The sequence below is a fragment of the Oncorhynchus tshawytscha genome, linkage group LG04, assembly GCF_018296145.1.
Source record: "Oncorhynchus tshawytscha isolate Ot180627B linkage group LG04, Otsh_v2.0, whole genome shotgun sequence".
NCBI classification, from domain to species: domain Eukaryota; kingdom Metazoa; phylum Chordata; class Actinopteri; order Salmoniformes; family Salmonidae; genus Oncorhynchus; species Oncorhynchus tshawytscha.
Window position 1 is genome coordinate 46,443,939 of NC_056432.1, and position 22,606 is coordinate 46,466,544.

Genomic DNA, 22,606 nt, shown 5'->3' on the forward strand with positions numbered 1-22,606 from the left:
CCCTCTCTTGCTATTGGTCCTCGTCTTTGTAAATCACCTTGATTTTGCACCTGTGTGTTTTATCAAATTCTTTGTGAAAATATTCATCGAACTCCATGACAGTAGCTAAAGGGGCTATAGCAGCACAGAAGTAGACTACAAATACATGCTGGGCCAGGCATGCCCTGAACTCGTGAAGTGAGCGCTACTGGAGCGAAGTCCGATGCTCAAACTTTTGTGAATCTCGCTCTGTGCTCCTGTCAAATTGGGCATACTGCTCCTCGGTCCGCTCCAGCTCCGCTCCGCTCACATACTCTGCTCCATATTGACCAATGCTTTTTTAATTTGTCAACACTACAGGTGCATCTCAATAAAGGGGCTTATCTCCCCCTCTATTAGGATGATCCCAGGCCAATTGCAGAGGAGGTGGAGGAGCCAACTATTATCCCTGACCCGGATGAGTTTGTCCCCCCTGCCCCTCCCCCCTCCTATTTTTCAACCTTCTACTCCTACACACCACGGCTGGCTCGCAGGATGTTTGGGGACAGTGTGACACCACTACCTCATATCTATGGTGCCAGGATTAAAGGAGTAGAGGTGTTCAGTCCTTTAGACCCACCCCCTCCCTACGCTGTTACTGGAGGCTCCGCCCTGGCCACCGCAACACAGGTACTTACAGCAGATTACATTTATATCATTTTATGGGTACCTTGAAAGTAGACTATGGATTTAGATAGTCATTCAGTTACAGTTTAACATTAGCATTGTTTATTGCAAAACAATGGGAATGGCTGGCCCCCATCCAGTCAGCATGCTCCAAGTTGTATTCCAACAAAAACTCAGTAACTTCAAATCAAGTAATGCAGCAATGTGATACCTTTGAGTTGTAAATGCTTTGTATTGATAGTTGCAGGGTTGGAGTCAATTTGGAATTTCTGAGTTCAATTCAAACAATGCACTTAAATCGAATTGGCCACACCTCCATAAAGAAGCAGAATTTTAATTGAAGGAATTAGAATGGAATTCAAACCAATTCAAACCATGGAGCATGAAAGTTTGGTTCATTTGACAATTATTTTATCAAAAGGATATGCAACATATTAATGCAAAGAATACACATACTATTTAAAATATTAGTTTTGAATTATTCCACACTTTGTTACAGCCTGAATTCAAAATGAGTTAAATATATTTTTTATAACAAAGTGAAAAGTTTTAGCAAATTTATTGGAACTAAAATACAGATTTAATTTACATACATTATCAGTCAAAAGTTTGGACACACCTACTCATTTAAGGGTTTTCCTTTAATTTTACTATGTTCTACATTGTAGAATAATATTGAAGACATACAAACTATGAAATAACACATATGGAATCATGTAGTAACCAGGCCAGGTCATCTGATGCAGCACTCCATCACTCTCATTGGTCAATTAGCCCTTACACAGCCTGGAGGTGTGTTTGGTCATTGTCCTGTTGAAAAACAAATGACTACCCCACTAAGCGCAAACCAGGTGGGATGGCGTATTTGTTGCAGAATGCTGTGGTTTCCATGCTGGTTAAGTGTGCCTTGAATTCTAAATAAATCACTGACAGTGTCACCAGCAAAGCACCCCCACACCGTCACCTCCTTCTCCATGCTTCAGGGTGGGAACCACACATGCGGAGATCATCCATTCACCTACTCTGCATCTCACAAAGACACAGCGGTTGGAACCAAAAATCTCAGATGTGGACTCATCAGACCAAAGGACAGATTTCCAACAGTCTAATGCCCATTACTCGTGTTTTTTGGCCCAAGCAAGTCTCTTCTTATTATTGGTGTCCTTCAGTAGTGGTTTCTCTGCAGCAATTGGACCATGAAGGCCTGATCCACGCAGTCTCCTCTAAACAGTTGATGTTGAGATGTGTCTGTTACTTGAACTCTGTAAAGCATTTATTTGGGCTGCAATTTCTGAGGCTGGTAACTCTAATGAACTTATCCTCTGCAGAATGTGGCGGTCCTCATGAGAGACAGTTTAATCATTACCTCTTTATAGTTTTTGCAACTGCACTTGAAGAAACTTTCAAAGTTCTTGATATTTTCCAGATTGACTGACCTTCATATCTTTTACAGATTATTGTATGTGTGGGGTACTCCTGAATTTATTTAAGCTTGTCATAACAAAGGGGTTGAATACTTATTGACCCAAGACTAGGTTGACTTCCGGCGCCGACAGAGATGGCCGCCTCGGTTCGCGTTCATAGGAAACTATGCAGTTTTTTTTTGTTATTTCTTACATTGGTACCCCAGGTCATCTTACGTTTCATACAGTCGAGAAGAACTACTGAACATAAGAGCAGCGTCAACTCACCATCAGTACGACCAAGAATATGACTTTCGCGAAGCGGATCCTGTGTTCTGCCTTTCACCCAGGACAACGGAATGGATCCCAGCCGGCGACCCCAAAAAACGACTTCGAAAAAGGGGAAAACAAATTGGTCTTCTGGTCAGACTCCAGATATGAGCACATCGTGCACCACTCCCTAGCATTCTCCTCGCCAATGTCCAGTCTCTTGACAACAAGGTTGATGAAATCCGAGCAAGGGTAGCATTCCAGAGGGACATCAGAGACTGTAACGTTCTTTGCTTCACGGAAACATGGCTCACTGGAGAGACGCTATCGGAGACGGTGCAGCCAGCTGGTTTCTCCACGCATCGCGCCAACAGAAACAAACATCTTTCTGATAAGAAGAGGGGCGGGGGCGTATGCTTTATGGTTAACGTGACGTGGTGTGGCCACAACAACATACAGGAACTCAAGTCCTTCTGTTCACCTGATTTAGAATTCCTCACAATCAAATGTAGACCGCATTATCTACCAAGGGAATTCTCTTCGATTATAATCACAGCCGTATATATTCCCCCCCAAGCAGACACATTGATGGCTCTGAACAAACTTTATTTGACTCTTTGCAAACTGGAATCCATATATCCGGAGGCTGCATTCATTGTAGCTGGGGATTTTAACAAGGCTAATCTGAAAACAAGACCCCCTAAATTTTATCAGCATATCGATTGCGCAACCAGGGCTGGAAAAACCTTGGATCATTGCTATTCCAACTTCCGCGACGCATATAAGGCCCTGCCCCGCCCTCCTTTGGGAAAAGCTGACCACGACTCCATTTTGTTGATCCCTGCCTACAGACAGAAACTAAAACAAGAAGCTCCCGCGCTGAGGTCTGTTCAACGCTGGTCCGACCAATCTGATTCCACACTCCAAGACTGCTTCCATCACGTGGACTGGGATATGTTCCGTATTGCGTCAGACAACAACATTGACGAATACGCTGATTCGGTGAGCGAGTTCATTAGAACTTGCGTTGCAGATGTCGTTCCCATAGCAACGATTAAAACATTCCCAAACCAGAAACCGTGGATTGATGGCAGCATTCGCGTGAAACTGAAAGCGCGAACCACTGCTTTTAATCAGGGCAAGATGACTGGAAACATGACCGAATACAAACAGTGTAACTATTCCCTCCGCAAGACAATCAAACAAGCTAAGCATCAGTATAGAGACAAAGTAGAATCTCAATTCAACGGCTCAAACACAAGAGGTATGTGGCAGGGTCTACAGTCAATCACGGATTACAAAAAGAAAACCAGCACCGTCACGGACCAGGATCTCTTGCTCCCAGGCAGACTAAACAACTTTTTTGCCCGCTTTGAGGACAATACAGTGCCACTGACACTGCTCGCAACTAAAACATGCGGACTCTCCTTCACTGCAGCCGACGTGAGGAAAACATTTAAACGTGTCAACCCTCGCAAGGCTGCAGGCCCAGACGGCATCCCCAGCCGGGCCCTCAGAGCATGCGCAGACCAGCTGGCTGGTGTGTTTACGGACATATTCAATCAATCCCTATCCCAGTCTGTTGTTCCCACATGCTTCAAGCGGGCCACCATTGTTCCTGTTCCCAAGAAAGCTAAGGTAACTGAGCTAAACGACTACCGCCCCATAGCACTCACTTCCGTCATCATGAAGTGCTTTGAGAGACTAGTCAAGGACCATATCACCTCCACCCTACCTGACACCCTAGACCCACTCCAATTTGCTTACCGCCCAAATAGGTCCACAGACGATGCAATCTCAACCACACTGCACACTGCCCTAACCCATCTGGACAAGAGGAATACCTATGTGAGAATGCTGTTCATCGACTACAGCTCGGCATTTAACACCATAGTGCCCTCCAAGCTCGTCATCAAGCTCGAGACCCTGGGTCTCGACCCCGCCCTGTGCAACTGGGTACTGGACTTCCTGACGGGCCGCCCCCAGGTGGTGAGGGTAGGCAACAACATCTCCACCCCACTGATCCTCAACACTGGGGCCCCACAAGGGTGCGTTCTGAGCCCTCTCCTGTACTCCCTGTTCACCCACGACTGCGTGGCCATGCACGCCTCCAACTCAATCATCAAGTTTGCGGACGACACAACAGTGGTAGGCTTGATTACCAACAACGATGAGACGGCCTACAGGGAGGAGGTGAGGGCCCTCGGAGTGTGGTGTCAGGAAAATAACCTCACACTCAACGTCAACAAAACTAAGGAGATGATTGTGGACTTCAGGAAACAGCAGAGGGAACACCCCCCTATCCACATCGATGGAACAGTAGTGGAGAGGGTAGTAGTTTTAAGTTCCTCGGCGTACACATCACAGACAAACTGAATTGGTCCACCCACACAGACAGCATGGTGAAGAAGGCGCAGCAGCGCCTCTTCAACCTCAGGAGGCTGAAGAAATTCGGCTTGTCACCAAAAGCACTCACAAACTTCTACAGATGCACAATTGAGAGCATCCTGTCGGGCTGTATCACCGCCTGGTACGGCAACTGCTCCGCCCACAACCGTAAGGCTCTCCAGAGGGTAGTGAGGTCTGCACAACGCATCACCGGGGGCAAACTACCTGCCCTCCAGGACACCTACACCACCCAATGTCACAGGAAGGCCATAAAGATCATCAAGGACAACAACCACCCGAGCCACTGCCTGTTCACCCCGCTATCATCCAGAAGGCGAGGTCAGTACAGGTGCATCAAAGCTGGGACCGAGAGACTGAAAAACAGCTTCTATCGCAAGGCCATCAGACTGTTAAACAGCCACCACTAACATTGAGTGGCTGCTGCCAACACACTGACTCAACTCCAGCCACTTTAATAATGGGAATTGATGGGAAATGATGTAAAATATATCACTAGCCACTTTAAACAATGTAATGTTTATATTAATATAATGTTTACATACCCTACATTATTCATCTCATATGTATACGTATATACTGTACTCTATATCATCTACTGCATCCTTATGTAATACATGTATCACTAGCCACTTTAACTATGCCACTTTGTTTACATACTCATCTCATATGTATATACTGCACTCAATACCATCTACTGTATCTTGCCTATGCCGCTCTGTACCATCACTCATTCATATATCTTTATGTACATATTCTTTATCCCCTTACACTTGTGTCTATAAGGTAGTAGTTTTGGAATTGTTAGCTAGATTACTTGTTGGTTATTACTGCATTGTCGGAACTAGAAGCACAAGCATTTCGCTACACTCGCACTAACATCTGCTAACCATGTGTATGTGACAAATAACATTTGATTTGATTTGATTTGGTCTCATGAGCCTGTCGGTCTCATGGTAATTGACATATAATTAATTTAGCATCTCCTGGCTTCCACACATAGCCTACAAGTCATTTTAGTCTCATAAATTCATGTAATATAGCCTAAACCTTCACAATAAATCCATTATATGTTTTAGACAGGTCTATAAAAGCATGATATGAAGAAAATGTAGTCTATTTCAGAAGAAAATAATTGCATACTCTAAGTTGTCCTTAAGTTGTTCCTAATGTGGCTGTGAACACTAGTTCATTTAGCAGACAAGATTTGCCTATAATTCCGTGGCATTATTTGATATTTTATAGTATGAAGAATACAATTGAACAAAGCTGAATAAAATGTAAATATTTTCTCCAAACATTTGAGGGAGTGCGCACATGCGTTTATTCTGTGTTAAGCTGTCAATAAAGAAATAGGTACTCCTATATGCTTCATTTAGAGTTACTAATGTAACTTTAGTTGTTCTACAAACGTCGGGCTGTATGTTTTGATGTTTAATACATTGTAAGGCTGCATGATTCTAATGATGGAAAAATTCACTTGAAAGGCATGAGCGTTGTTTTTTGCGCAGGCTGTACACACTCCAAATAGTCTCTCCTTCACAATTTGACAAACACTTGATAATGCCACGAATTTCCCAGCAGCATTCCCTTTGTGGCCATAATGCACCCTAAAAAAACATGCCTTTTGCGGACCGGAGTGCTGCGTTGTGTCCTTCTCCCTGAGTGTCCTACGCAATCCGAAGCGTCTCTCACTCACACTGCTCTCCGTCAGTTGATCGGGGACGCAACTGCGTGCGTCCTTATCCAATTCCGAGGTGCATACTGAAAATATTGGAAGAACTGTCAACCAAAAGATGAGTATGCCTAACAAACAGAAAAAGCACTAGCCTATGTCAATCTACTCTCCCTCGTAGTACAAAAGTCGATCTATTCTATGCAACAGATCAGAACAATTATCTTAAAATGTTGATAATCTGTTAGGCTATTTCTTCGCATTATAAGCGCAGCAATGCGCTCATGCTAGTAGGCTGTAAGCGGAAAACACCATTATCAAAAGTGATCACAAATGCAATTATGTATGTAATGCTTTTATTATAAATGTGCATTTTTATGGTGAAAATCATCTTCCCCAAACTTGAAACTCACGCGCTAGTAGACAGTTAGGCTCCACACCCTTGTAAAGCGGATTAATGTGCTTAATTTAAAAAGTTATTTGGCCACTTTAGTTGTGAAGGCATTGTTTAATTCACAAGTGATAATATATGATTCACAAGTGATAGGCTAATATTCTCACCGTTCAGAATAGTCTTGATTTCATCTTGTCTTTACATATACTAAATAGTATTTTGTTTAGATTTAGAATGGACCATTATCATGCACCTGTATCGAAACAGGGGCAGCGGAAAAAATACATGTCATCTATGCACTTCCAGTTGAAGTCAGAAGTTTACATACACTTAGGTTGGAGACATTAAAACATGTTTTTCAACCACTCCACAAATTTCTTGTTAACAAACTATAGTTTTGGCAAGTCGGTTAGGACATCTACTGTGTGCATGACATAAGTAATTTATTATTTATTTAACAGATTATTTCACTTAAAATTAATCGTATCACAATTTCAGTGGGTCAGAAGTTTACATGCACTAAGTTGACTGTGCCTTTAAACAGCTTGGAAAATTCCAGAAAATTACATTCAAGGGTTTTTCTTTAGAAGCTTCTTAGAGGCTAATTGACATAATTTGAGTCAATTGGAGGTGTACCTGTGGATGTATTTCAGGGCCTTCCTTCAAACTCAGTGTCTCTTTGCTTGACATCATGGGAAAATCTAAAGAAATCAGCCAAGACCTCAGGAAAAAAGTTGTAGACCTCCACAAGTCTGGTTCATCATTGGGAGCAATTTCCAAATGCCTGAATGTACCATGTTCATCTGTACAAACAATAGTGTGCAAGTATAAACCCCATGGGACCACGCATCCATCATACCGCTCAGGAAGGAGACGCATTCTGTCTCCTTGAGATGAACGTACTTTGGTGCAAAAGGTGCAAATCAATCCCAGAAAAACAGCAAAGGACCTTGTGAAGATGCTGGAGGAAACAGGTACAAATGTATCTCTATCCACAGTAAAACAAGTCCTATATCAACATAACCTGAACGGCCGCTCAGCAAGGAAGAAGCCACTGCTCCAAAACCGTCATAAAAAAAAGCCAGACTATGGTTTGCAAATGCACATGGGGACAAAGATCGTACTTTTTGGAGAAATGTCCTCTGGTCTGATGAAACAAAAATAGAACTGTTTGGCCATAATGACCATCGATATGTTTGGAGGAAAAAGGGGGAGGCTTGCAAGCTAATCCCAACCGTGAAGCATGGGGTTGGCAATAACATGTTGTGGAGGTGCTTTGCTGCAGGTGGGACTGGTACACTTCACAAAATAGATGGCTTCATGAGGGGATGAAATGTTGTGGATATATTGAAGCAACATCTCAAGACATTAGTCAGGAAGTTAAAGCTTGGTCGCAAATGTATTTATTTTTCACCTCTATTTAACTAGGCAAGTCAGTTAAGAACAAATTCTTATTTTCAATGACGGCAAAGGAACAGTGGGTTAACTGCCTGTTCAGGGGCAGAACAACAGATTTGTACCTTGTCAGCTCGGGGACCTTCCGGTTACTAGTCCAACGCTCTAACCACTAGGCTACCTTGTGGTTAGTGGCCATCACAAAGCCCTAACCTCAACCCTACAGAAAATGTGTGGGTAGAACTGAAAAAGCATGTGCGAGCAATGAGGCCTACAAACCTGACTTAGCTACATCATCTCTATCAGGAGGAATGGGCCAAAATTCACCCAACTTATAGTGGGAAGCTAGTGGAAGGCTACCCAAAACATTTGACGCAAGTTAACTAATTTAAAGGCAATGCTACCAAATACTAAGTGAGTGTATATAAACTTCTGACCCACTGGGAATGTGATGAAAGAAATAAAAGCTGAAATAAATCATTCTCTCTACTATTATTCTGACGTTTCACATTCTGAAAATAAAGTGGTGATCCTAATTGACCTAAGATAGGGAATTTTTACTAGGATTAAATGTCAGGAATTGTGAAAATCTGAGTTTAAATGTATTTGGCTAAGGGGTATGAAAACTTCTGACTTCAACTGTAAATAGCGAATGGAAGATGCTTTCCCCCGTGGTTTATTCTCATGCCAGCCAAATAGGCTATACTCCTGTGGTAAATATAAGCAATATGCTTAATATTAGGAAAGGTGAGAAATAAATATAGTAGGCCTAGCCTATAGAACGATGATGGGATCCTCCTCTTTTTATTAGTGGCCATCAGTCTGTTTTTTCCTGCGATTGCATAGCCTATAGAAATGTTGCGCAACATGAGCTCATGGGCTCTCATGAAGTGTTTGATTAGATTTTCAAAAACACTTGTATAGATGTCAGAATGATTAGAGGGACAATAGAATGCTGAGTACAAGGCAAGTTAGCAAGTTTGGTAGGCTACTAATTACCAGCATCAGAGCTTGCAGAATCCTAATTATGGTGACTAAACGGTCATGTGGAATTTGACTGCCTTCATGGCTTGTGACCGCTGGTTTGGTGGTAATACGGTCACCGCAACAAACCTACTAAAGACATTTCAGCTTTTGATTTTTTTGTTTTGTAAAAATGTAAAAGAAAAACATTTCTACTTTGACATTATGGGTATATTACATTCAGACTGTAACAATAAAATGTGGAAAAAATCAATATTGAATATTTTCTGGAGACACTAATTGATAACAGTATAACAGTATTTTTTCTTTGTCATGATATTAGATTGTTCCCTTCCATACTGCAGTGTTTGATATAATCAATTCTGGGAAATGTATTTTGATATTTAAAAACATTAAGGGAACTATGAACTGTTAAAGACAACCCACAACAATGTTAGAATATTTCCAGGCCACTATAATTCTAGAAAATTGATTTGAGAGAATGTATATTATTCTAACATGTTGTAGGTTGTCTATTATAATTCGTAGTTAATACTTGTTAAATATCAGAATACATTTCCCAGAATGCATTAGAATTGTTTCCCAGAATGCATTCCCAAAAATGTTACAACCTTATGCTACATGGTATTGGTAACTATACGTGAAGTCAAAATCAAATCAAATCAAATTTATTTATATAGCCCTTCGTACATCAGCTGATATCTCAAAGGGCTGTACAGAAACCCAGCCTAAAACCCCAAACAGCAAGCAATGCAGGTGTAGAAGCACGGTGGCTAGGAAAAACTCCCTAGAAAGGCCAAAACCTAGGAAGAAACCTAGAGAGGAACCAGGCTATGTGGGGTGGCCAGTCCTCTTCTGGCTGTGCCGGGTGGAGATTATAACAGAACATGGCCAAGATGTTCAAATGTTCATAAATGACCAGCATGGTCGTATAATAATAAGGCAGAACAGTTGAAACTGGAGCAGCAGCACGGTCAGATGGACTGGGGACAGCAAGGAGTCATCATGTCAGGTATTCCTGGGGCATGGTCCTAGGGCTCAGGTCCTCCGAGAGAGTGAAAAAAAGAGAGAATTAGAGAGAGCATATGTGGGGTGGCCAGTCCTCTTCTGGCTGTGCCGGGTGGAGATTATAACAGAACATGGCCAAGATGTTCAAATGTTCATAAATGATCAGCATGTTCGAATAATAAGAAGGCAGAACAGTTGAAACTGGAGCAGCAGCACGGCCAGGTGGACTGGGGACAGCAAGGAGTCATCATGTCAGGTAATCCTGGGGCATGGTCCTAGGGCTCAGGTCCTCCGAGAGAGAGAAGGAGAGAATTAGAGAACGCACACTTAGATTCACACAGGACACCGAATAGGACAGGAGAAGTACTCCAGATATAACAAACTGACCCCAGCCCCCGACACATAAACTACTGCAGCATAAATACTGGAGGCTGAGACAGGAGGGGTCAGGAGACACTGTGGACCCATCCGAGGACACCCCCGGACAGGGCCAAACAGGAAGGATAAACCCCACCCACTTTGCCAAAGCACAGCCCCCACACCACTAGAGGGATATCTTCAACCACCAACTTACCATCGTGAGACAGGGCCGAGTATAGCCCACAAAGATCTCCGCCATGGCACAACCCAAGGGGGGGCGCCAACCCAGACAGGATGACCACATCAGTGAATCAACCCACTCAGGTGACGCACCCCTTCCAGGGACGGCATGAGAGAGCCCCAGTAAGCCAGTGACTCAGCCCCTGTAATAGGGTTAGAGGCAGAGAATCCCAGTGGAAAGAGGGGAACCGGCCAGGCAGAGACAGCAAGGGCAGTTCGTTGCTCCAGAGCCTTTCCGTTCACATTCCCACTCCTGGGCCAGACTACACTCAATCATATGACCCACTGAAGAGATGGGTCTTCAGTAAAGACTTAAAGGTTGAGACCGAGTTTGCGTCTCTGACATGGGTAGGCAGACCGTTCCATAAAAATGGAGCTCTATAGGAGAAAGCCCTGCCTCCAGCTGTTTGCTTAGAAATTCTAGGGACAATTAGGAGGCCTGCGTCTTGTGACCGTAGCGTACGTGTAGGTATGTACGGCAGGACCAAATCAGAGAGATAGGTAGGAGCAAGCCCATGTAATGCTTTGTAGGTTAGCAGTAAAACCTTGAAATCAGCCCTTGCTTTGACAGGAAGCCAGTGTAGAAAGGCTAGCACTGGAGTAATATGATCAAATTGTTTGGTTCTAGTCAGGATTCTAGCAGCCGTATTTAGCACCAACTGAAGTCAAAATAAACATTTCTATGGTGATGTATCAAGGCACAAGGTGAGACCCAAATGCAGACACAGGAGGCAGAATGGTCAGGCAGTTGGGTACAAAGTCCAGAAACAGGCAAGGGTCAAAAGGGACTAGAGAAAGGAGAATGCAAAAAGCAGGAGAAGGGGAAAACCACTGGTTGACTTGGAAACATACAAGACGAACTGGCACAGAGAGACAGGAAACACAGGAATAAATACACTGGGGAAAATAAGTGACACCTGGAGGGGGTGGAGACAATCACAAGGACAGGTGAAACAGATCAGGGCGTGACAGTGATTTGTAGAATAAAAAGTGCATTTGCGTCTAAATTAATTTAATTAATTAAATTCTACTTCCTTTAATTCAAATTCTATTAATTCTGCTTCCTGTGGGGTGTGGCCAATTCATATTCAAGAATTGAATTGAAATTAAATGGGAATTCACAACTCAATTCAGAATTGACCCCAACCCTGGATAATTACTTTTGTTTGTTTCATAACTGTGGTTTATTAATGTCTCCCAATCTCCAGTTACAGTATAATATTGAATGACTATGTTATCTTCAGGAGACAGAGATTCAGATTCCCGTGACGGATCTGACAGAGTTGACAGAAGAGTTGAATAACAGCTCAGAGGCGGGTACTTCAATTAGAGGTAGGACACAAGGATGGATGGATTGATGGACCGACATACTGTAATAAAGCTTGAGAGAGAGGTGGGACAAGTACTGGGTTGGGCAGAGTAGTGTAGCATAGTGCATTAAGTGGTATGGCGTCAGAGGTCTGAACATACCAAAACACAACCACAATGTAAGATATTTTATTAGATATAAAAATTCATAGGACAATGTGGCCCATATGGAACATTTTTATTGACAGATATTTTAACATGTATGTACATGTATTTAATTATATGTAAATTACAGATATATAAATATATGTTTAAGCCTTATATGAACATATATTTAAATATTAACCAGCAGGTCTCCTATGTAGAGGCAGTGAAAATAGCTAAAGGAGTAAGAAGTGAGATGGCTGTGGATGGCCGTGGATGTCCCACAGTCTGCAGCGAGTGCCATGCAAGAGAAGGATCCCGACACATTAACAGTGGATAAAAAATATTATGAAAGACCAGCATTGTAATTTAGAATTCCGTAAAGTAAGTGTGGAAGAGGTGAAAAAAGTATTGTTGTCCACCAACAATGACAAGCCACTGAGGTCTGACAACTTGGATGGAAAATTACTGAGTATAATAGCAGACGATATTGCCACTCCTATTTGCCATATCAATTTAAGCCGAATTTAAGCCCTCAGTGTGTGCCCTCAGGCCTGGAGGGAAGCAAAAGTAATTCCGCTACCTAAGAATAGTAAAGCCCCCTTTACTGGCTCAAATAGCCAACCAATCAGCTTGTTACCAACCAATAGTACACTTCCAGAAAAAATTGTGTTTGACCAGATTCAATGCCAATCGACAACAGACTTTCAGCACGCTTGTAGGGAAGGACATTCAACAAGCACAGCACTTACATAAATGACTGATGATTGGCTGAGAGAAATTGATAATAAGATTGTGCGGGCTGTTTTGTTCGACTTCAGTGCGGCTTTTGACATTAACGATCTGGAGAAACGTATGTGTTATGGCTTTACACCTCCTGCTATATTGTGAAACAAGAATTACCTGCCTTAACAGAGCACAGAGGGTCTTAAAGAAGACCCTCTGTGCTCTGTTAAGGCAGGTAATTCTTGTTGGAAGCCTCGCCAACATAATCCAGGAAGAATCAAGCAGCTCTCTAGGCCATTTACTTAAAAAAAAAAAAAAAACTTTACTAACGAGTAAGGCCCGTGTGTCTATGTATGCAGATGACTCCACACTATACACGTCAGCTACTACAGCGACTGAAATGACTGCAACACTTAACAAAGAGCTGCAGTTAGTTTCAGAATGGGTGGCAAGGAATAAGTTGGTACTAAATATTTCAAACCTAAAAGCATTCACTAAACCTTAAACCTCAACAAAATCTTGTAATAAATCATGTGGAAATTGAGCAAGTTGAGGTGACTAAACTGTTTGGAGTTACCCTGGATTGTAAAACTGTCATGGTCAAAAGATATTGATACAACAGTAGCTAAGATGGGGAATGTTAATAATGTTAATAATAATAGTGTCCTCCACTAATATTGGCACCCTTAGTAAATATGAGCAAAACAGGCTGTGAAAAAAGTCTTTATTGTCTATGTGTCTACGCCAAACCCACTTCTGGTACGTGTTTTTTTCCCAAAAGCTCTATTTTGGTCTCATCTGAACATAGAACCCGGCCCCATGGAAAGTTCCAGTAACGTTTGGCAAACTATAGGCGCTTGAGCTTGTTGTTTGATCAAATAAAATTAAATAATAGTGTATTTGTCACGTGCGCTGAATACAACAGGTATTACAGGGAAATGCTTACTTACAGGCTCTAACCAATGGTGCAAAAAAGGTATTAGGTGAACAATAGGTAGGTAAAGAAATTAAACAACAGTAAAAAGACAGTGCAGATAGCCCGGTTAGCCAATGTGCGGGAATGCGGGCCTTGCTCTGTGTGCAGGCCTTCCTCTGACACCGCCTGGTGTAGAGGTCCTGGATGGCAGGCAGCTTAGCCCCAGTGATATACTGGGCCATACGCACTACCCTCTGTAGTGCCTTGCGGTCAGAGGCCGAGCAATTGCCGTACCAGGCAGTGATGCAACCAGTCAGGATGCTCTCGATGTTGCAGCTGTAGAATCTGAGGGGGAATAGGCTTTGTCGTGCCCTCTTCACGACTGTCTTGGTGTGTTTGGACCATTCTAGTTTGTTGGTGATGTGGACACCAAGGAACTTGAAGCTCTCAACCGGCTCCACTACAGCCCCGTCAATGAGAATGAGGGCATCCTCAGTCCTTCTTTTCCTGTAGTCCAAAATAATTTCCTTAGTCTTGGTTACGTTGAGGGATAGGTTGATATTCTGGCACCACCCGGCCAGGTCTCTGACCTCCTCCCTATAGGTTGTCTTGTCGTTGTCGGTGATCAGGCCTACCACTGTTGCGTCGTCTGCAAACTTAATAATGGTGTTGGAGTCATGCCTGGCCATGCAGTCGTGGGTGAACAGGGAGTACTGAGCACGCAGTGGAGCTCCAGTGTTTTTTTTTTATGGTAACCCTCCCAAACAACTTGTGGTTAATGCCCTGTTAGTGGAAAGGGGCATTTTCAACCTTTGAGCTATTTTCTTATAGCCATTTCCTGATTTGTGCAACTTAACAACCTTTTGTTGCACATCATTACTGTATTCTCAGGTCTTTCCCAGAGTGATGGATGACTATGGGAACTTGGCCTGTGTGTCTCCTCATATTTATACCCCAGTGAAACAGGAAGTAGTCTTAATCACTCAGATGAACTCAAAAACGTAAAATATGAATGGGAATATACTTCATTTAGATTGCCAATAATTGGGCACACGTTTCGGAAAAAAATATTTTTTCACATACATTTTACTTCAATTAAAGGTTTGATTTTTGTGAATATTTTGAATGAAAGACCAAGAGGATAAAAAGAAAATACATTTTTTTCACAACAAATATCAAATCATAGACTTCATTATAACATAATAACACTACGAGCCTTAATATGGTCAAATCCAGGAAACGATCATTCAAAAACAAACGTTTATTCTTTCAGTGAAATACGGAACCCTTACGTATTTTATCTAACGGGTGGCATCCCTAAGTCTAAATATTGCTGTTACATTGTACAACCTTTAATATTATGTCATAATTATGTAAAATCCTGGCAAATTATTACGGTCTTTGTTAGGAAGAAATGGTCTTCACACAGTTCGCAACGAGCCAGGCAGCCCAAACTGCTGCATATACCCTGACTCTGCTTGCACAGAACGCAAGAGAAGTGACACAATTTCCCTAGTTAAAATAAATTCATGTTAGCAGGCAATATTAACTAAATATGCAGGTTTAAAAATATATACTTGTGTATTGATTTTAAAGAAAGGCATTGATGTTTATGGTTAGGTACACATTGGTGCAACGACAGTGCTTTTTTCACGAATGCGCTTGTTAAAACATCACCTTTTTGGTGAAGTAGGCTTTGATTCAATGAGAAATGAACAGGCACCACATCGATTATATGCAACGCAGGACAAGCTAGATAAACTAGTAATATCATCAACCATGTGTAGTTAACTAGTGATTATGTTAAGATTGATTTTTTTTATATGATAAGTTTAATGGTAGCTTGCAACTTAACTTGGCTTCTTGCTGCACTCGCGTAACAGGTAGTTAGCATGCCATGCAGTCTCCTTTTGGAGTGCAATGTAATCGGCCACAATCGGTGTCCAAAAATGCAGATTACCGATTGTTCTAAAACCATTAAATCGGCCCCAATTAATCGACCATTCCGATTAATCGGTTGACCTCTAGTACAGAGTCCCAGTCATCAGCAACCATCACTACTGTGTTCCAATAGCACGTTGTGTTAGCTAATCCAAGTTTATAATTTTAAAAGGCTAATTTATCATTAGAAAACCCTTTTGCAATTATGTTAGCACAGCTGAAAGCTGTTCTTTTGATTAAAGAAGCAATAAAACTTGCCTTCTTTAGACTAGTTGAGTATCTGGAGCATTAGCATTTGTGGGTTCGATTACAGGCTCAAAATGTCCAGAAAAACCTTTCTTCTGAAACTCTCAGTCTATTCTTGTTCTGAGAAATGAAGGCTATTCCATACGAGAAATTGCCAAGAAACTGAAGATCTCGTACAACGCTGTGTACTACTCCCTTCACAGAACAGAGCAAACTGGCCCTAACCAGAATAGAAAGAGGAGCGGGAGGCCCTGGTGCACAACTGAGCAAGAGGACAAGTACATTAGAGTGTCTAGTTTGAGAAACAAGATGACTCACAAGTCCTCAACTGGCAGCTTCATTAAATAGTACCCGCAAAACACCAGTCTCAACGTCAACAGTGAAGAGGCGACCCCAGGATGCTGGCCTTCTTGGCAGAGTTGCAAAGAAAAAGCCATATCTCAGACTGGCCAATAAAAATAAAAGATTAAGATGGGCAAAAGAACACAAACACTGGACAGAGGAACTCTGCGTAGAAGGCCAGCATCCCGGAGTCGCCTCTTCACTGTTGACAGCCGCGACCGGGACTTAAACCCGGGCTCTGCGAGTGTCAAGCCAACACGTTAACCATTTCACCAAGAGGTCAGAATAGCTTGACAGTCATGTCAGAAGTGGGATTGCACTCGTGAGGCCATTGGAGAGGATTGTATACGTGAGGGACTTGGTATAGAGAAAAGGGGTGGGTAACACCTAGTGAGCTCATCAAGAGGTTCGGAACTCTTGGCATAATGGTTTAGGTGTTGGCTTAACAGTTGCTGGACCTGGGTTTGACCACCCCACCAAACACCCACACACAACCAGACATTGGTTGATTTATTGATTGGAGACAGCTTGTCAAAGAACATTTCCTTGGAATTGTTTTACCAGCATAAATATGGGGTCAATTTCACGCCATATGCATTGAATTCAAAATGAAATAAATCATGAACATGAAAAATAAAGTTGAGAATGTAAACATTATATTTTTGAGGACGGGTGAAATAATGAATGTTGAAATCAAAAACCAAACAATTAAAAAAGAAACATTTATAGAATTGTAAACAAAAATAATAAATAATAATAATCCAAAAACTTGTAACCAAATAATTTAAAGCGAGAGCAAAACTCTGTGACAAATGATGAAAAAACAATATTTGAAAAAGAATGCAAAGATATTTTCGGTTAAACTTTCCCAGCAACCAATCCTATTGAATACATTTTGCCTACACTCTTGCCTGCATGTACTACCTTCTGGTTATTCTACTCGTATCTTTGCTTTCGATGTCTGTTTCTTTCGAGGTTTGGCATTATTTTTCTGTGAAGGGAGGGGTTTAGAGGGAGGTGTAGACAGTGAGTCTCCATTGGTCCTCTATTTTTGGAGTGACGGTTCGTCTTGACCCAATCAATGAACATGATAGACTTTGAAAGCAAAGATAGCGTAACCAAGAGGTAGTACATTCAGGCAAGAGTGGAGGCAAAATGTATTCAATAGGATTGGTTGCTGGGAAAGTTTAACCGAAAATGATTTTTTCATTCATTTTCAAATATATTTTTCATCATTTGTCATTAAGAGTTTTGCTCTTGCTTTAAAATAATTTGTTTACAAGTTTTGTGGTTTTGATTTTGATGTCTTATTTTTGTTTACAATTCTATACATTTTGCTTTCAGTTGTTTGGTTTTTGATTTCAACATCCATTATTTCACCAGTCCTCAGAAATATAATGCTTACATTCTCAACTTTATTTTTCATGTTCACAATTCATTTTATTTTTCAATTCAATACATATGGCATGAAATTGACCCCATACAGCAAACCTAATGAATAATGCAGGAAATGCCAGTTAAAAAACTGAGAAATAAAACTGTCCCTACCTATAAATTACAGACTATATGCAAAACACAGGGCATCCTGTGAATGGACATGTCCAAACCTCGGTATGAATCTCTCATATCTTCTTTCCACCATCATAATTCACATTAACACGTGAGCCTTGGAAAAAGCTAAACGTGTGTATCCTGACAAAGCATCCGCGAACTTGTATCCTTTTATTTTTATTCAACTAGGCAAGACAGTAAACAACAAAATCTTATTTTACAATGGCGGCCTTCTCCAGCCAAACTTCCCCTAACCCAGACGACGCTGGACCAATTGTGCACTGCCCTATGGAACTCCCAATCACGGTCGGTTGTGATACAGCCCGGGATTGAACCAGGGTCTCTAGCACTGAGATGAAGTGCCTTAGACCGCTGCGGCACTCGAGATCCTTGCTGAGAGAGTCCTGTTGCTAGTCGGATGTCTGTCTGTAGCTATCCCATTACAGCTATAGTTACTGCTAACTTACAGTGAAAGTACTGATATGCTAAAAAACTAAACAAATGGTTAGGAATCAATACAACAAAATAAGGTAATTTAGAAACTAAACTCTTTATTATTCTAACACAGGTAAAAATAAGATATTTCTCAATGCTTTGGACATTCTATAACTCTACTGAACACCCTCATTTCAGATATATCCTAGTGAAAGTACTGCTATAGTTATCCTAGTGAAAGTACTGCTATAGTTATCCAGTGAAAGTACTGCTATAGTTATCCTAGTGAAAGTACTGCTATAGTTATCCTAGTGAAAGTACTGCTATAGTTATCCTAGTGAAAGTACTGCTATAGTTATCCTAGTGAAAGTACTGCTATAGTTATCCTAGTGAAAGTACTGCTATAGTTATCCTAGTGAAAGTACTGCTATAGTTATCCAGTGAAAGTACTGCTATAGTTATCCTAGTGAAAGTACTGCTATAGTTATCCAGTGAAAGTACTGCTATAGTTATCCTAGTGAAAGTACTGATATAGTTATCCTAGTGAAAGTACTGCTATAGTTATCCAGTGAAAGTACTGCTACAGTTGCTGTATCCCAGTGTACTGCTATAGTTATCCTAGTGAAAGTACTGCTATAGTTATCCAGTGAAAGTACTGATATAGTTATCCTATTGAAAGTACTGCTATAGTTATCCTAGTGAAAGTACTGCTATAGTTATCCAGTGAAAGTACTGCCACAGTTGCTGTATCCCAGTGTACTGCTATAGTTGTCCCAGTCAGATGAATGGGACTTAACCTTGCCCTTCTGTCATAGATTCACCCACTGACAGCTATGCCATCAATGTATTATAAGAACATTTATTTCAGTCTCAGATGTTACATTCACCACCCCCACCCACCCTCTATCTAGCTCTCACAAACTCTGTCTCCTTCATACATACAGCTCAGGATAGGAACTTTTCTTCCCTTTCTTCAATCTCTGTGAAAGTGTAGTTTCACTCCCAGTCTGGAACTATTTTAGAGTAGAGTAGAGTATTTGTCAAGCTGAGAAGATTAAGACGTGGCGAAAAAAGTCAGACAGAGACAATATGATCAAACAATTCAAATTGTAACTTTCCCTTTCTAAGGTCACAGTGCCTGTGCGATAGAGATGGAGCTTTGGGTGTGACCCGGGTATAATTTGTCACACCACAGACACTTAAGGGAGAGGAAGAAAGAAAGGGGAAAAAACTGACAGAAAGACAGAGTTAAAGAGGGGCAAGAGAGGAGTGAGCGCTATGCATAGAGCGCTATGCTGTTTATGCATGGTTCTCATTAAATCTAGTCTCTAGGGAGTTTCCTAAGGATAGAGTAACAACATTAGCTTGGGGAGTTTCCTGAAGAAACGCAGGTGTATCAGCGACTGGTTTATGACCCCTATTTACACTAGATATGAATCTGTAACCCCTCCCTCTCCCTACGTCTCTCTTGGTGTCCCACTTTCCCCTACCCCTCAACCCACCTCCTTCCCCCCTACCCACCCCTCTCCTAACTGACTGACTCTGTGCTTTTTATGTGTGTCTGTTTTAGTGCCCCCTACCCCTCTCCTCCTAATTGTGTTTAGTGTTCCTGTGATTCAGACGTTGCTCCCCAGACGACGGTTATGGCGGTGCCCACGTCTCCCCGTCTTACCCCTCTCCCCCATCACCCCCTGCTCCAGGCCAAACCCCCCCAGGGTGCCCCGGTGCCCCCCGTCAGGAGGTCTCAGCGCCAGAGAATCATGCGCTCCTACAGTGACCCTGTACTATTGGACCTGGCTGCCAAAGGTAAGGCAGGGTTACCCATGCACATGCGCAGACACACACACACACACACACACACAGTGGCTCCGACAGTCAAAAACAGGATTATATCAACTTTATAGTTCTGGAACAGTCTGTCAGTAAATCTACAGTATCTGTGTGCGTGTGTTTTAGAATCTCCTCATTCTCTGAAGAGTGTGACTACATTTACAAACATTTCCCTTGCACAAATTCACATTTAATATGATACCATTTGGCAGACACTTTTATCCAAAGCGTGTGTACATTTTTAGTGTGGGTGAGCCCCAGCAGTGGTTAAACCCATGATGCTGACATTGCAAGTGCCATGATCCACCACTGAGCCACACAAGACCACAGTTTTTGCAAGAAAGGAAACAAATGTTTATTCCTTCTGACAGTGAAGGGAGTTCAAAAACATGGCTCATTAGATTTTATAGTGGGATTACATGATAAGATACAACAGATGTTTTTGTTTGTTTAATATTCACTCAGCAATAGAGCAGAAGCAAACACTTGAAATGTCAATTCACATTGTAACGAAAAAGAAGAAAGAAGGACCAAGGCACTCTTCATATAATTGATTAAAATGTCTTGATTAGTATGGCATGTTCAATAGCAACAAAGTTTTTTTTAAACCGACACGTTTCGGCTGCATGGCCTTCGTCAGGGAGTACAAAAAAAAGGAATACAAGGTCCTCTTTTAAACAGCTTATCAATTAGCCCTAATTGGAAGAGGGAGTGGTTACACAATTGATTGGACACACCTAGTAAGCAATACTATACACATTGAAATACTATACAATGTTGATACTATGTTATCATAAAAATACAACTCCAAACTAGAAGTATCAGAACACTAAAAAGTAGTTCTAACCTTAAATATGACTGGGAGAAGTGTCAAAAATAAGAAATCTAAATAGTCCATAGTACACTAGAACACAGCAAAACATGAACAACAGTCTAACCATAGCTGAGGGCAATAGAGTAAAATGTCCACTAGATGACAGCAAATTAACCCATCATGACCCTACAGGAAGGGTGAGAAATCCATATCTTCATATAAACCAGGGTTTAGTGGCCTGTAGTTTGTAAATCCAAAAACTTTCCCTTTCCCACACTGTAAAACGTCTTCTCTTTTCAGTGAAATATAGGCTTAGCTGTGCCCAAGTGGCACCCTATTCTCTATAGAGTGCACTACTTTTGACCAGCCCCTGCATCACTGAACATGGTTAGAGTGGAGTTACTGACATCAAAAACTCATAATTCCGGTGTCCCGGACACAGATTAAGTCCTTCACTAAAAACACAAAATGTACAGGACATTGAAACCTAACATAGACAAATGTGTACAATATAATCTTCTCTCTTACCAGATGAGTGGGCCACTTGTAGGTTTACTGCTGTGTTGGTCGTCGTATTGACATACGTAATTGGATCCTCACAGGTTTGTTTCAATCTCATGGATCCTAGGGAATAGGGTGTCATTTAGGACGCACACCTAGACTGGTGAAGTCATCACTGACCATTCACTAGTCACTTGTGATATCTTTGAAGAATGCTTTGTTATAGGCTAATGTCGTGTTTGATTCGTTAGAAGTGAGATCTGATCATCTACTCAGCATGACTGCAATAAAGACGTGTGTGTGTGTGTGTGTGTGTGTGTGTGTGTGTGTGTGTGTGTGTGTGTGTGTGTGTGTGTGTGTGTGTGTGTGTGTGTGTGTGTGTGTGTGTGTGTGTGTGTCATTTGCTAAACTGTAAATTAAAGCTAACGCTTCCAACAGACGTCCCACTGTATGCCAGTCTACAGACACACTAAGCCCCTTACCACCCTCTCCTCCTCAGTATTAAGTTGTGAGGCGGCCACGCAGACCACCCAGACTTCCCAGTCCGCACTGGCCGCCCAGTCCTCTCGGACCCAGACAGTGACCCTCCGGCAGGGAGGTAGAGGCCCTCGGCGGCCCCGGCCCTCCTCCATGGTGGACTACCAGAGCTACAGACACACCCAGCAGCTGGTCAGTAGGTTCCTGGAGCAGCCGGTCCACTGCAGCCTGACCCCCGAGGTCCAGGAACTGGTGGACAGCATCCGCAGCGTGCTGCGCTCTGACCAGAAACAAATGGAGGAGGCCGTACGCTGTGCCAGCTACATAGAACAGGTATAGAGGCTACATCGTACAGGTAGAGGTTACATAGAACCAGACCTCGGACAACTATAGTTTTACCTATGCTTCATATACATATTTTTTTTAATAAATGGGGAAACAAATAGTTACATTGAAGGGGACTACAACTCTTTGAATAAAGATCCCAACAAATGACTTTTACTTTACAAAACTATTTCAATGAAGAGCTCCGAAAGTTACTACTTTTTCTAAACTATTTAAATACAGATCTGAGAACACTTCTTAATATTTCTTA

At 41.9% G+C, this 22,606-nt stretch overlaps 1 protein-coding gene across 2 annotated transcripts in view; it reads left to right on the top strand.

The window, feature by feature from the left end:
• LOC112249541 (protein FAM189A2) overlaps positions 1-22,606 on the top strand; it is a 67,196-nt gene that overhangs the window by 40,737 nt on the left and 3,853 nt on the right. For both annotated transcript variants that reach the window (XM_042320812.1, XM_042320811.1), the window contains exons 6-9: positions 379-648; positions 12,025-12,112; positions 20,010-20,195; positions 22,034-22,344. In XM_042320812.1, coding sequence (XP_042176746.1) covers positions 379-648; positions 12,025-12,112; positions 20,010-20,195; positions 22,034-22,344 — 855 coding nt within the window. The remainder of the gene's footprint in view (positions 1-378; positions 649-12,024; positions 12,113-20,009; positions 20,196-22,033; positions 22,345-22,606) is intronic.